Source organism: Zeus faber, assembly GCF_960531495.2.
Source record: "Zeus faber genome assembly, chromosome: 18".
NCBI classification, from domain to species: domain Eukaryota; kingdom Metazoa; phylum Chordata; class Actinopteri; order Zeiformes; family Zeidae; genus Zeus; species Zeus faber.
Genome location: NC_137210.1, coordinates 6,195,023 through 6,209,676, shown reverse-complemented (window position 1 = coordinate 6,209,676; position 14,654 = coordinate 6,195,023). Strand labels below are relative to the sequence as shown.

At 41.7% G+C, this 14,654-nt stretch overlaps 1 protein-coding gene across 1 annotated transcript in view; it reads right to left on the bottom strand.

Annotated features, from left to right (window-relative positions):
• The window catches only part of asic4a (acid-sensing (proton-gated) ion channel family member 4a), a gene marked incomplete at its 3' end in the record, with an annotated part of 85,780 nt that overhangs the window by 13,317 nt on the left and 57,809 nt on the right, over positions 1–14,654 (bottom strand). Inside the window, exons 2-4 of the mRNA XM_080019379.1 lie at positions 14,022–14,166; positions 13,424–13,551; positions 13,046–13,199 (exon numbers count right to left, since the gene is read on the bottom strand). Of these exons, the coding sequence (XP_079875505.1) occupies positions 13,046–13,199; positions 13,424–13,551; positions 14,022–14,166 (427 nt within the window). The remainder of the gene's footprint in view (positions 1–13,045; positions 13,200–13,423; positions 13,552–14,021; positions 14,167–14,654) is intronic.

The following is a 14,654-nucleotide window of genomic DNA, read 5'->3' as shown; positions in this document are numbered from 1 at the left end:
TATGTAGCAGAATTGCAGAGTATGTAGAGAAAGTGTATAAAATATGTGTAAAAGGTATAATCTTATTTGTAAAAGGTATTTTATTATATTATGTTATGAATGGATCCAGTAGTGTTCCCAGATGCAACCTTTTGGAGGCAATTACAAAGGGGTGACCTGATTGGCTCCTTGTGGAGGCGGGACAGCAGCCAAAATAGCTGATGGAAGGAGGAAGGAGAGCGACACGACACATGTGGAGGGAACAGGGCGCCTGAGAGACTTGTTTTTCCATTTGTTTTTTTGCAAGCACTCAAGACTTTGATTATATACTGTGTGTCATTTGAAATGAAATGAAATGAAATTATTTTCTGTATTTTTGGTGTAATTGTAAATAAATGCCCAGGTGGCTTGCAAAACCCCTCCACTGGACATGTTTTGGCCTGACTCCATTCCATCAACCACCTCGTACAACCTCACAACACCAGCTTAGCAATAGCAATTGCACTCTTAAGTTACTGTTTTTTATCAGAGCTTTGAACTCTCCCAGGGAGACAAAATGATTACACTGTAGGGTGTTCTGAAGGTTATTCCATGACTAGGGCGCAAAATGGGAGAAAGCTGCTCTACCAAGTTCTGAGCAAATCTTGGGTACCTGCAGCCATCTAGAGGAATGAAAATCATAGTAGCTGTTGGTGAGTGATAGAAGATTACTCAGATATGAAGGGAGTTAACCCAATATGGCTTTGTAAATAAAAATATACCAATGTTACAGTCTCTTTAGGCTTAATGACGACTTGGAGACCAGATCATACAGTACAGTGACGTGTACGTGACAATAAGTTGGATATAACACATAGAGAACTGTGATACAGAGTGTAGGCAGTGAAGTTTGGAGGAGGAAGCATGCGTGTAAATAATGTCCCCATCGTCCAGAACACTTAAGAAGTACCCTGTACAAGGGTTTTCCTCACTGCTAAATTATGGCCGACTATATTTCGATAATAACAACCCAGCCTAACCTTAATTTTCTTCAACAGGTTGTTAATATGCACTCTAAAAGAAAGCCTGTCATTCACACAAATACCCAAGTACTTGAAGGATACTCCTAGGGTATGAATGCCAACATTATCTGGGAGCAAGCTCTGGAAAAGATCATGATACATTTTTTTCTCTTTAAAGGGGAGGAAAAAAAAATTGTGGTAATTCAATCAATAAAAAAAAAACGGTCATTCAAGAGAAACAATTCACTGAGGAACGATCGTGAGCCTTCAAGGTTCAAATTCATGACCCCAATCTGAAAAGGAGTATAATATTTATTTTTATTTTATTTTATTAAATGCATTTTGATTGTTTGCTTTTTAACTATTTGGTGGCCTTCTATCACTTTAATTAGCAATGCTGCAATACTTTGACTTGCATTTGCTATGCTACTAGTTAGCATAGGGCTAATGAGGCATAGCTCGTGGAGCTTGTTCTGTCGGACAACTTGATGGGGCCACATGCTTCTACACTCTTATGGACCAGCCTGATTAAGCAGCCAATCCCTCCTGCTCTACCTGCTTTGCTGCCTGCTTGCTGCCTGCATTGGCTCCTGCCAGCTCCCCTGCATCCACCTGTTAGGCTCTACCCTTCTATCAAATGGTGGGGCTAAAGCTCATCACTCCTATATTTCTACCTTACTAAGGTTGCGTATATTTGCTGTATGCACTGGGAGGGATGAGCAGTAGAGCCCGGACGCCCAAATTAAAAAAATGCAAAATAAATAAAGATAATTTTAAAGCAAATCCAAGAGTTTTCTGTCAGAACTTGCCTTGCGTAAATAGATGTGTACATATGTGTTATTTCTTATCTTATTTGATGTGTATCATTTTCTTGACTGCACTGTTTTTTGTTGCTGTAATGCCTGAATTTCTTATTTTATCCTAATGTAAAGCACTATGAGTTGAAGTTGTGTATGAAAAGAGCTATGTAAATAAAGGCTATTATTGTTATTATTATTATTATTATTATTAGGGGTTCTGTCCGCAGGCTTTTTAATATTATTTTTCTCTTTGGCATTTTAGGGGTAAGATGTGTCTGGTGCACGGCAACCGCCGAACCCACAAACATGGTTGAGGCCTTGTTGGAAGTGGGGCATTTCAGACATCTTGTGGTTAAAGTTTGAAACACATCGATCTACATTTGGAGCAGGAATTAGTGAAAAAACAAGTTTACCAGAAGTCACAGAACGTTTGCGTAGCTTGATTAGTTTGTGGAGTAGGGCGCTTTGTGACATCATAATTCTATTTGTTATATACTGTATGTTTAGGTAGTCTCTCTGGGGGGGTATTTCGCATCCGGCGAGTCGTGCGGCGTAGACTCCATTGGTGTGTAGTGGTTGGTTAGGATTTGCACTGGGTCGAGACGATGCTGCATTCCAGGGAAACTTGGAAAATTGTAACTTGTGTTAGTAGTAATGCTGCGTTTCACAGGACTCGGAAAACTGTAATTGGTCACAGAGAGTTGTCGACGCGTCATTGTCACCATTGACCAACACGGCACATCGAAGCCAGATGTGTTGCCGTTATAACATAAGGACGTATTCCATTACTGACAATTAATTTTGTTATACTGTATACCTTAATCAGGAGAACAAATTGCTGCAACTAAACTGGACTCTGTGCATTGCTACCTGCAGCTACTGTATATTTATGAATATTATTCTTATTAGTAAAAATACACTTTCGTTATTGTTAGTATTTTATCATTCTTAAAGGGGACCTATTATGCTCCTTTTTAACAAGTTAATATAGGTCTCTTCAGTCCCCAAAACATATTTTTGTTTTTTGTTTAGGTGAAAATACTGCTCAGATTATGCATTTTAACCATTGTAACAAGCCTCTAAACCATCCTCTTCCAGGACGCTCTGTTTTTGTGGGTGGCGCAGATCTACAAGGCCTAATTTAAAAGTTTGTTCCGACTTTCATTGCACTGCACACAGGGATTTTATGTTTCATGTAAAGTCGGAAAATAAAATTAAATAAATAAAATAAATACATCTGCAATAAAAACACACTTTTTTTATTGGTTAATTTCTCTTTCTTTTAAAAGATTTGTGCTGGTCTGTGAAATGAACAGAGTGGAGCTTGTTGGGCTGAAGTTACTCAGATGGGCGAGCTAATTCTACAGAGGCACCTAGCGCCTTATGAAGGGCTTGCAAATCTGAACGGGTTATTTCAGGATATGTTTTCTGAAGCTCACAGAAAAACTGACTGGGTTTTCTTATTTTGCAGTTTGTGTGTTTGTAGGTCCATCAGAGACCCAAATGTATGTACACAAGCACTGAAAAAGTGAGTTTTTAGGTCTCGCTGGTGTGGGAAGGCGAATGGGGTGGCTAGTGGAGGTTGCAGCACCTGCATTCTCCACGCAGCAATAAACCCTAAACTTTAAAAATGAAAAAGAAAAATTTAAAAAACATAAAGAATTTTGGGTAGACTGTTAAAAATGTGCATCTGTGCGTCAGATCCCAAATAGTTGGAGGGAAGTCATCTCCAGCCTCCAAATATTTTGGATCTGACGCATGGACACCACAGATTATCGTTCTCCAAATAATGAAGATGGAAAGGGTGGTAAACAAGGAACTCCGTCGCTTGGAAAGAAAAAGGAAGGAGCGCTTTACATCCCTCCGTCCCCTCTGTCCGAGAGTTTTGAATGACTTGACTCGGTTCCTTGACCAGCTGTGGAGGATGAATACTGTCCTTCCTGCCTCCTTATCCACCACCACGAAGCGACAGGCTTCATCAAAATGCATCCAACCAGCGAGGCAATGCAACAACCAGTCAGGATCTCCCTGCCTAGATCTCCATATAACAGTAAATAATTTGATGTATATGTATGTGACATATAATCTCCTGAACGTGAACCTGAACTTGATTGATTCATATGTCATTGGTTTTGGGATTACAAAAACATATTTTTTCAAATTAAGCTTGTCTCTGCTCCCCACCGCTGCACACTGGAGCTGCCAAGTCTCATGCTTTGACTGTGAGACTCACACATATCAACCAGTTCACACACTCACACACCATGCCTTGTATTTGTCATGCTCAGAATCCCAAATTAAGTAAACATATTTTTTCTTTATTTCTACGTATATTTCCTTCTTTCTTCCTCATCTCAATCCGAACTTTTGGTGAAACTTGGCAGCCCTGCTGTCCACTAAAAAAACAAAACGGATGACACATGTAAAAAAAAGTGATCAGTCACTGACTGATCACATTTTTTTGTTTGGGGCTTCGGGACTTTTGTCTTGACTGAAACATTAATACGCTTGTGCATGTAAGCTGTCGCGCTTGCACATATCCAGGGCAGCCCCCCCTGCTGATAATACATTCCCGTGCACATGATTGGTCCCATTTAATATTATTATTTTTAATAATATAATAATTTCAGATTTCAAATTATCATTATTACTATAATTATTATTTGTAGGTAAAACTTTTCCAAAGATTGGAGCGCAGGGCCAGGTGAATCAAAGTCTTTGTGACAGTTGATGTCTGCAGAGTCGAACCACGGAGCCAAGAGGAGACAGGAACACCCGCACACTGTCCACACTCAGCTCAATATTTACTTATTAATTGCAACGCTTCGTTCCGGGACCTCCTTGTGCCTGAAGAGGGTCCCCAGACCAAAACATCGCGCTTCATCATTTAATATGGAGTAAGTGACAAAGGTATGCTTGTGTCGTGTCCGTCTCAAAGATCGTAGAGCTACAAAAAAATAAATAGCTACGCTCCCTATGAAGGAGCGTCAATTTTCGAGAATTTAGAAATGAATAATATGCAGTTTCTTATGAGTGAATAAATTATATTTACAGAGTGGTGATCTATACTTTCTAGACACATTTAGGGGATCTTAAATAATTTATGGTGGTGATCTATCCATTCATCCATCCATCCATCTCACTATCTATCTATCTATCTATCTATCTATCTATCTATCTATCTATCTATCTATCTATCTATCTATCTATCTATCTATCTATCTATCTATCTATCTATCTATCTATCTATCTATCCATCTATCCATCTATCTATCTATCTATCTATCTATCTATCTATCTATCTATCTATCTATTTATCTATCTATCTATCTATCTATCTATCTATCTATGAAGACATCTACAGCACAACTACTCCGGCACACACTGCCATGTCTCCATAGAGAATTGAGCATGTGAGCAGAAGTTTCTTCACACAGCAGCACTAATTATATTTTTTAATGTTTTTAACTCATTGATGGGAATTGATCGCCGCGGTTTTACTCATCTTTTGTTCCATTTTATCACAGCTCAGTTGGTTTAGGCTCATCTTTAGCCTGGTGGCTCAGCTTACCTCATCTATGCCGAATATGCCCTGTGAGGACTGTGTGCTAATCCAGAAAGCAAACCAAAAGATCCCTGAACTTAGGGACGATATCTGACCGCTCTCCGATGAACTGCAGAAGAAGGACTCTGTTTTTACCAGCTTTGTGGATGTGGCTTCTGGGCAGTCCAGGCGGATTGCCTCGCTCAGTGCATCCCTCCAGGACACAGTACTGTGGGACCTCTCTGCTTGCCCACGGCTTTTTTCCTTCTCGACACCTGGCCATCATGATCCTTGGCTGAGGTGGTGGTCCGCGGTCGCAAGGGATACTCGAACGGGCCTGCCTCAGCATTTCGCTTAGGCCCCTCCAACCGCTACACGACCCAATCTGACGACACTCTGGTCTGCACAGCTGGTGCTCCCGCCGTTCCGACTCGTCCTTATCTGGATCCCTTCCCGAAGGCGGCTGCAGTTTCCACATCACTGGTGGCTTGCCATTCCACGGTGAAGCCAAATCAACGGCCCTCATCGCGGGTTACGACCTCCTCTTCCGATTGTAAGATCTTAAAAGATGCCGCGATCAGACACTTTGGACGCAGGGAACTCTGACACCCCATCCTCATCGGCAAACTTCAACACACCGTGTGGAAAGAGATCGCGCACCTTCTTACCATGAGTACTCACAGCCGTCATCTCCTCATCCCCTCTTCTCCTCAACCACATCAATAGTTGGGGACTCCATAACTAGAAACATCAGTTTCTTCAACACAGCCACACACAGCTTTCCGGGTGCCACAGTCCTGTCATCCTAGGTAAGCTCCCGGGGCTGCTGTGCTCAGTCCCGTACGTGTAATAGTTAACATGGTGTCAAACACCTCGTCAGCAGTCTGAGCGGACTAAAAAAGATTTTAACAACCTTTTTAACCTTTTAAATAGTTGTGGAAAGTCTGTTTTTGTTTCCTGTTCTATTCCCAAACTGGCCCACGGAGCAGGACATTTCAACACAATCCTCAGCCTCCACGCTTGGCTCCAGTCCACCTGCAGAGCTCACAATATTAGTTGTATTCACAATTTAAATATGTTTTGGGATCGTTTCTCCCACTTCACGACTGACGGAGTCCACCCGAACAGGCTGGGTAGTCGGCCAACTTGACGCACGTTGTACAGTCCTCTCCACATGACTAACGTACGTTTGCATCCCACACGCCCTCCCCGGAAGCTCCATCTCGGTCGATGATGGAACCTTAGAATACTGTCAAGCCCGCGAGCTCCTCATACTGGTCTTATCTGTCATTAATGCCCTCACCAGGCAATTTCCCCATACAGCCCACTATTCGGGAAAAGGCCTCCCTTCCACACCGCATATCTACAGGTGGAAACAAACTCTCTTACTTGGATCACCGTGGTGTGTGCATTGGGAACCTCCGCCAGCTGCCTCGAGTCTCTGCCTGCTCTGCTGCTATTCTGCCTTCGCCAGTCAAGATGGCTCTCAATACTCGCTCTGTTGGTCATCTGTCCTTTATGATTTGTTTTGCCGTTTTGCCGGACTTGCCGTCGTTTTTAAGAACAAGTTTATATGCATTATAATTATACATTATGCCAGATGGAAGTCTTATTGTTCATTTCAATTGCGAATGTCCAGAGTCCTATTTATTGTATTTTAATTTACCGACACCAGGCCCACTCGGCTGCCTCTTATCAGATTTTGCTGATTTTTTATCATTGATTATAAAGCTGGACAGCGTCCTAATGGTTGGGGATTTTAATCTTCATATTGATGATACTATGTGTAACACTGCCTCTGAATTTCTAAACCTCACTTAGCCCTTCGATTTTATGCGACACGTTTCTGGCTCTACACACACGGGAGGGTGCATTCTGGACCTTGTTTTTACACATGGTATAGATATTGAACTTGTTGGTTCTAAGGATCTATTTGTCAGTCAAATATATTTTAGTTGATATTTGTCTTAAATTGGAGTCTCAGCCTTCTCTACATACGAGACGCACACGTTTTTTAAATAAGGGTGCCGCAGTTAATTTCTCCATGATGTTTTACAGCAATATTTTTGAAAGGATGCAGGTAAACTTGAAAAACAAGAGTACACCCAAAAGGGCGCAGGTGATCGGCTCAAAGCATAGAAAAAGCAATGAGGAAACCGCACACCTCTCTCTCTCTGTCTCTCTCTCTCTGTCTCTCTCTCTCTCTCTCTCTCTCTCTCTCTCTCTCTCTCTATCTCTCTCTCTCTGTCTCTCTCTCTCTCTCTCTCTCTCTCTCTATCTCTCTTGCTACCATCTTATATTTCTTTTTCTGTTTTAAAATGTTTTGTGTTTTTGTTTTTATTGTCTTTTCTTTATTTGTGTCATGAGAAGCACGCTGCAACTTTTTAACTGCTATATAAATAGTTGTATTATTGTTGTTACTATTATTGCTATTATTATGAAAAATGTTGTTGTCCTTTTTTCTGGCTGCAGAGAGGATCATGCCAGTCCACAGCGAACACCTGATTAACAACTTGTTTGTGTTAAAGCAGAAATGATGACAACACCTGCTCAAAGTCCCAGTTTCCTGAACACCGTACGATGTCTGTATGAGACTCTGTCCCACCTGTCTTCAGTCATGTCTGGACCCAATGACTCGGACACCAGTCTTGTCAAGGCTAATTAGAGGTAAGCAGCGGCCATCAGCATTTGTTTCAGCCCTGTCTACTTGCAACATAAATGCCTCCACTCAAGCAATCAGACAATCACACCTTTTCTCCGACACTGACCAATGTTCAATGGCACAATAGATAGTTGCCGAGTACCAAATCTTGGGCCATTGAACTTTTCATATACATTAAAATTGTTTGTGCTTTGGTATTTGTAAAAATGATTTTCTTTGGTATCTACATTTATTTTTGGCTATATACCTGTATTGATATGTATTACATATACCATCAATTGCAGCTAATTTTCACCACCATCATGCATTTGGTTGGTTATTGGTCAGTGTTGAAGGGAACGTGACGATTATCTGATTGCTTGAATGGAAGCGTCTGTGTATTTAGGCTGCAAGTCGAGCTGAAACAAACGCTGATGATGGGTTTGTGCTGAAATGTGACCGTATCTACCTTTCGCCCTGATATTACATCAATTATAAAAGTGACCCGCAGAACTATATTCCAGAGTGCTGGTTTCTTCTAAGCGTAGTTAGATTGGAGCTCAGTTTAACAACAGAAGGCTGTGAGTTTATCGCTGTGTAGGCATCATGCTCAAGATCTGCATGAATCTAGCTTTAGCTTTGTTTCTGTTTTCTGGCTGCAGAGAGAATCATGTCAGTCCACAGGGAACACCTGATGGACAACATGTTAGTCCTCAAGCAAAACTGGTGACAATAAGTTCCAGTTTCTTGAACATCATGTCTGTGTGAGACTCCCATGTTGAGCATCGTCTTCAGTCAAGTCTGGACTCAAGTGGTAGGGCAAGTGGCAATTTTTTTCATGATAATCCTTCATATGCTGTATGGACTCATGCTGTTTTTTCAAGATCTCAGCACTGCTTTGTGAATATACTGTACAACTTATTGTATCAGTTCAATCTGTTTTTCACAGAGAACGTGTAAATGCAAAAACAGTTTCTTAAAGTTAATCAGTAGTCGTCTGTACCTTGCTTTACAATGGGCTTTAATTGTTATTTCCTTTGTAATGTACCATAAGGAGTTGTTGACTGTGAAATCTATGCCAACAAGGGATGCAGATTTAAAGGAATTTCCTTAATCGATAGTTGTTAAGCATTACAAGCAATCGTCGATTGATTGCTAACATAAAAGCTAATGACATCACCAGGGGGTGAAGCCATGGCGTCGCACACCTCCGAGATTTTGTGACTTGTCGCGAGGGGTGTGAGGACTGTTTATCCTCATTTCATTTCAGAATGGAGACGTTCGATGCAAGACTCGCTGAGATGGTTTGCGCATACAGGAATATCTACGACCTGTCTTTGTGCAAGTTAAATATTTAAACTTTTTGCCATCCTCCGCGACGGAATGATACGTAGCAGATCAAGTCTGGTGCAGATTTGGACAACGAGAGGCTAATAAAATGACTAAACATTACTAAAATTCTTAAATATAATAACAAACACAAAATAATTTGGATTCAATATATTTTATTGAATTCCTTAGCAACATATCGCTTGTTTTGTTTTGTCGTTGTACCTGAAAAGAAATGAAATTCTGGCAACCACTGCTGTTGGTAATTTACTGTAAAGTTTAACTTTGCAATAAAATGCCATAATGAATTAAACAGTTGTACAGTGGTACCTTGATTTATGAGTGCACTAACATACAAGTTTTTCGAGTTACGAGCCGTCGTTCCATCGATTTTTTGTATTGATTTGCGAGCAAAAACATGAGTTATGAGGAGCAAGCTTCAGCTGCGCCGCTGCTAGTTGGTGTGGCGAGCGAATGCGGCCAGCATCCCGCCTCCCACTCCTTCACTTCACCTGGTAACCTGACTGTGGAAGCATCTCTTTTGTGTTTGTGCTTGCGATTTGTGCTTATTGTGCAGTTATTTTGCCAAAAAAAACAATTCTAACCATGGGTCCTAAGAAAGTAAGTGCTGAGAAGAAGAAGCGGGTGATGTCGATTGAATTAAAGCATGAAATCTTAGAAAATCATGAGAGAGGTGTGCGTGTGATGGAATTGGCTAACTTTTTTAAGTTAAGGGAAAGTGAAGTGAAAAAATAGAAAAATAATTGTAGCAAATAAGTTCAGCAATAAAGTGTCGCAACAAACGGAAGTGACCGAAAAAGCACGAAACAAACTCCTCCAACCTCCTCCGCCGTCTGATCGGCAAGGTAATTACATTTTATAAAACCAGTTTATTTCTTTACATTCTCTTTTATTATGTTTTATTATGTTTTTATACAATATTTGTTTTTTATAAATACATTTTTCTTATTTAAAAACACGTAACAAAAAAAGATTGGGGTGGTTTTTTGGGGGCTGGAACGGATTACGAGCTCTGTCACGGAACAAATTAAACTCGTAAGTCAAAGTACCACTGTGCCGTGTCTCTCACTGAGAGACTGGGCAGTTTTATAAAATATATACAAAACTATTTTATTTTAAATATTTTACTAAAATGTTAAATTAGATTGGCCTTAAATGTAGCTATTTTTGATGTGCCATGCTTGTGTTTCCACTGTCCAATGAACATTTTAAAATCTAATAATTCTCTGAAATAACTGATTAATACTGTAAATGTGCAAGACATTTGTCTTGGTATCATGTACTTATGTTTTTATACATTATTTCTTAGTTATTCTACATGAAAAAACAACGTTTTATTTAGAAATTACTGTAGTAGGCTGGGCAGTTTCATAATGTACCTAATAAATGACCTACATTTTACAGTGATTAACCTGAAATGTCGTTTTTTTTTAAATGTATTTTATAGTATATAACATAGTTGTTTTTCCACTGTTTAATGAATATTTATCAACAACAATATACTGTAATTTGATTGTATCTGTCTGGAAACTTTGTTTCCAGACTTTTTACATTTTTTGTTTGTGATCATTTAACACTCACTGCTCCTCTATGCTGGATAAAGTGGCTGCTCTCAAACTCAGAAAAATCCCCTCCATAAACTCACCCCCATAGATAAATGTAACGATCTGGAGTTTTAGGTGCAAATGTCGATGACCCAGTGCTTGTGGTGCTTGAAGTACACAGGCTACAACTCAGAAAAATTATGGGTATCCACAATGACTTTGTGAAGGCTGAGAGATCCTATTTCTCTCATCTAATTTCGTTTCAGCAAGAGAAATCCTGAAGTACTGTTTGATACAATCAACACTATTGTCTCTCCAGGGACTCCAAATTTGCCAATTTTCTCTAACAGTGTCTGAGATAACTTCCTTGAATATTTTATAGATAAGTTTGTAAATATTAGGGCAAACATCTTACCCTCATCCAGTCCACTCATTAGTGGTTATTCTAATGCATCCAACCCATGCATCTTGGATTCATTTTTTCCAATTTCTTTAAAAGATAATACAGCCCTGTTCAGAAAAATGGAACCCTCCTCTAGCCCACTTGATTTCCTACCAAGCTCTCTTCTCAAAGGTTTTTAAATTGATTGGTCCCTGTTTGGTGAATCTATAAACCGCTCTCTTTTATCACGGTGTGTCCCTAGCTATTTTAAGCAGGCCATTGTTCAACCTTGTTGAAGAAACCAAACCTGGACCCCTCCTTACCTGAGAACTAGGCCGATTTCTAAACCCTTTCTTTTCTAAAATGTTTTAAAACATTGCTGAAAAGCAACTTGTTCAAACAAAGCGATTTGCACAGGTTGGACAGATTTCAATCAATGGTTTTCGTAAACTACGCTCTACACTACAAGGTTTCAAATTATATCCAAATGGCTGCAGATGCTTGCGAGTGTTCGGTTTTGGTTTTATTAGACCTTTGCGCAGCATTCGATACTGTTGAGGCCACTTCTGGGACTGCATTGGAGTGGTTCTTCTCACATCTCACAGATAGGACTCTCTAAATTTTTGTAGGTGATTTTGTGTCGGACACCGCTTCTCTGTCATGTGGAGTCCCCCAGGGTTCGATATTGGGGCCTATTTTATTGTCCTTATTGTCCCTGTCCTACATTCTTCCATTAGGACAGATTATCAGTAGTTTCAGCAACATCTATCATTTGTACGCCAATGACATCCAGTTATATTTTCCCTTCAAACTTGATGAACTTGATGGACTTTCTGTATTGAACAATTGTTTCAATGCAATTAGGAAGTGGATGGCAGCTAAATGCAGATAAAACTAATGTCTTGATTAGTGCTCCTGATAACCTTCACTCAGTGATCAGGCAGAACCTTGGTGCCTTATCCTCATCTTCTCGGTCTAGTCACGTAGACTACACCGAGAAGATGAGGATAAGGCCATAATAAATCCTCCCTGGACTGTTTACAAACCGTCCAAAATGCTTCTGCTAAGCTTTTAACACGATCCAACAGATGGTCACACGTTACACCGATTTTAACCTCTCTGCACTGGCTTCCTGTTCATTTTAGAATTCATTTTGGCCAGGCTCCACATTATGTCATGGACATGGTGTGTGGGTGCAGGGGGCACCCACACACCACGAGACGATCTCTTAGGTCCTCAACCAGGGTCTTCCACGTAAGTGTCCCTCGGACACGTTTGAAGACTCTGGGAGTTCGTGCTTTCCGGTCACCAGCACCTAAGCTTTGGAATAGTCCCCCAACAAATCTGGGGTCTCTGGACTTTGTGGACTCTTTTAAAATGCAGCTAAAAACCCGTCTGATCAGACGGTTTTTTAGGTAGCATGTGCTTTTTGTTTTTTATTTATGTTTTAACTTGTGCGTGTTTCCCATGTGTGTTTTTATCTGTTTTTATCTTCGATTTTATTTGTACGTTGTGACTGGTCTCTGTGAAAGGTGCTGTATAAATAAACGTAACTTACAATCTTTCTATCTATCGATCGATCGATTGATCTACCCATTCATCCATCCATCTATCTGTCCGATAATGTTTCCTTAGATTAAGGGATTTGCAATAAGCACTTATCACATTACGCTACTCTAACTTGGTGAAAGGGAAACACTTGAATTGACACACACATGACTTATTTGACAAACCAAACCAATGTGTGTGTGTATTGGATGTGTATGTTTTTTTGTGTGTGGGGTGGGGGTGGTTGTTACGTTACCGGGCATGTGCACCATGCGGCAGTTGCACTCTCGCAGCACCTGGCGTGTCTCGCAGCGCAGGCGGCAGGCGCTGATGCTGTACGTGTCGTAGCCGGGGATCATCTGCTCGCTGGTGGAGCGGCAGTTCCCCCAGGGCTGGGGCAGGTAGGTCAGCTGAGCGCACACACACACACACACACACACACACACACACACACACACACACACACACACACACACACACACACACACACACACACACACACACACACACGCGTTGCCTACTCCAGCTCAGGTCTAATCACTGTGTGTGTCTGTGTATGTGTGTGTGTGTGTGTGTGGGTGTGTGTGTGTGTGTGTGTGTGTGTGTGTGTTGGGGGGGGCGGGTCCGAACCTACCCTCTGCTCCTGACATGAGACAAAGGTCTGGAATCCCGGCGAGACTCCGAAGCCCAGCTGGTGGATGTAGGGCGGCTCATCCTGGCTGTGGATCTGCACGCGGATGCCGGCCTCCAGGGAAGTTTCGTCTTGTTGCCGAAGAAGAGCACGAGCACGTGCAGAGAGTTACAAAAAGGGAGGGGAGGGATGAGGGGGGTGAGGGGGTGAGGTCGAGGGGGTTGGTGTGGAACAAAAGCATCTCAGGCGGCTTCCTTATCTGACAGCTTTGGGAGGCAGTTTGAAGTTAATTGCAAACAGTGTGTATCATGTCATGTTTGAAGAGCACACCGGCGAAGAGGAAGACGAGGAAGGGCATCGGCTACGATACCGTACCCAGCGCTGGTGATGGGGTCATTTCTATGGAAATGAATGGGATTAAAAACACCTACCACCACAATGACGACAACAACAATGAAATCTACCTTGAATGCAAGGTAATGGGATTTTTGACACAGCCAGTCCGAGGCGGAGGAAACGCTACAGGGATTGTTTATTTAAAACTTCCCCCTTGTAGCATCTGATGGATGATTGGAATCAACCAAATGGGTTTGTGCCTTACTTGTCTCTCTCCAGATGGGCAGATACTCATCTTGCTGGATATCCAGCATGATCTCCAGCCCGTTCCCCATCCCGCCCTGTTTGGTTTTCCTCGACGTGGTCCTGTTGCCGTTGAAGGTGTAGCATTTCCCGTATCTGGTGTAAACCTAGAGGAGGAGCGGGGAGATTTCTATCAGGGGACGTCTGCGCCGCTACATGACAATGTCCATCCCGGCGGTGACGGGCCCCCATACCGCAGGGGAAATGGAGTTAAGCGATACAGAGCAGAGGAAGCACAGCTGCACAACTAAGTTATTCACTGTCTGTCACGACCGCGTTGCGTATGTTCGGGGGGGGGATTGTTTTTGTGTGTGTGTGGTGGTTGCGGGGGGTAGTTTATCGTTGGAATAAAGAAAATACAAAAATGAATGCCGTGTACATGGTCAACACCCCCGCTGCACAACAACTTCACAGCCAGCCACTAAATAATCGAGTTGTCTCGCGGAGCTATCAAATGGCATCGGAGCTACTTTAATCTTCCTTCAATAAAGAAAAGCAATAGACAATGGGGGAGAACCCCCCCCAACAGACACACACACACACACACACACACACACACACACACACACACACGCACACACACTTTTTGTAAATG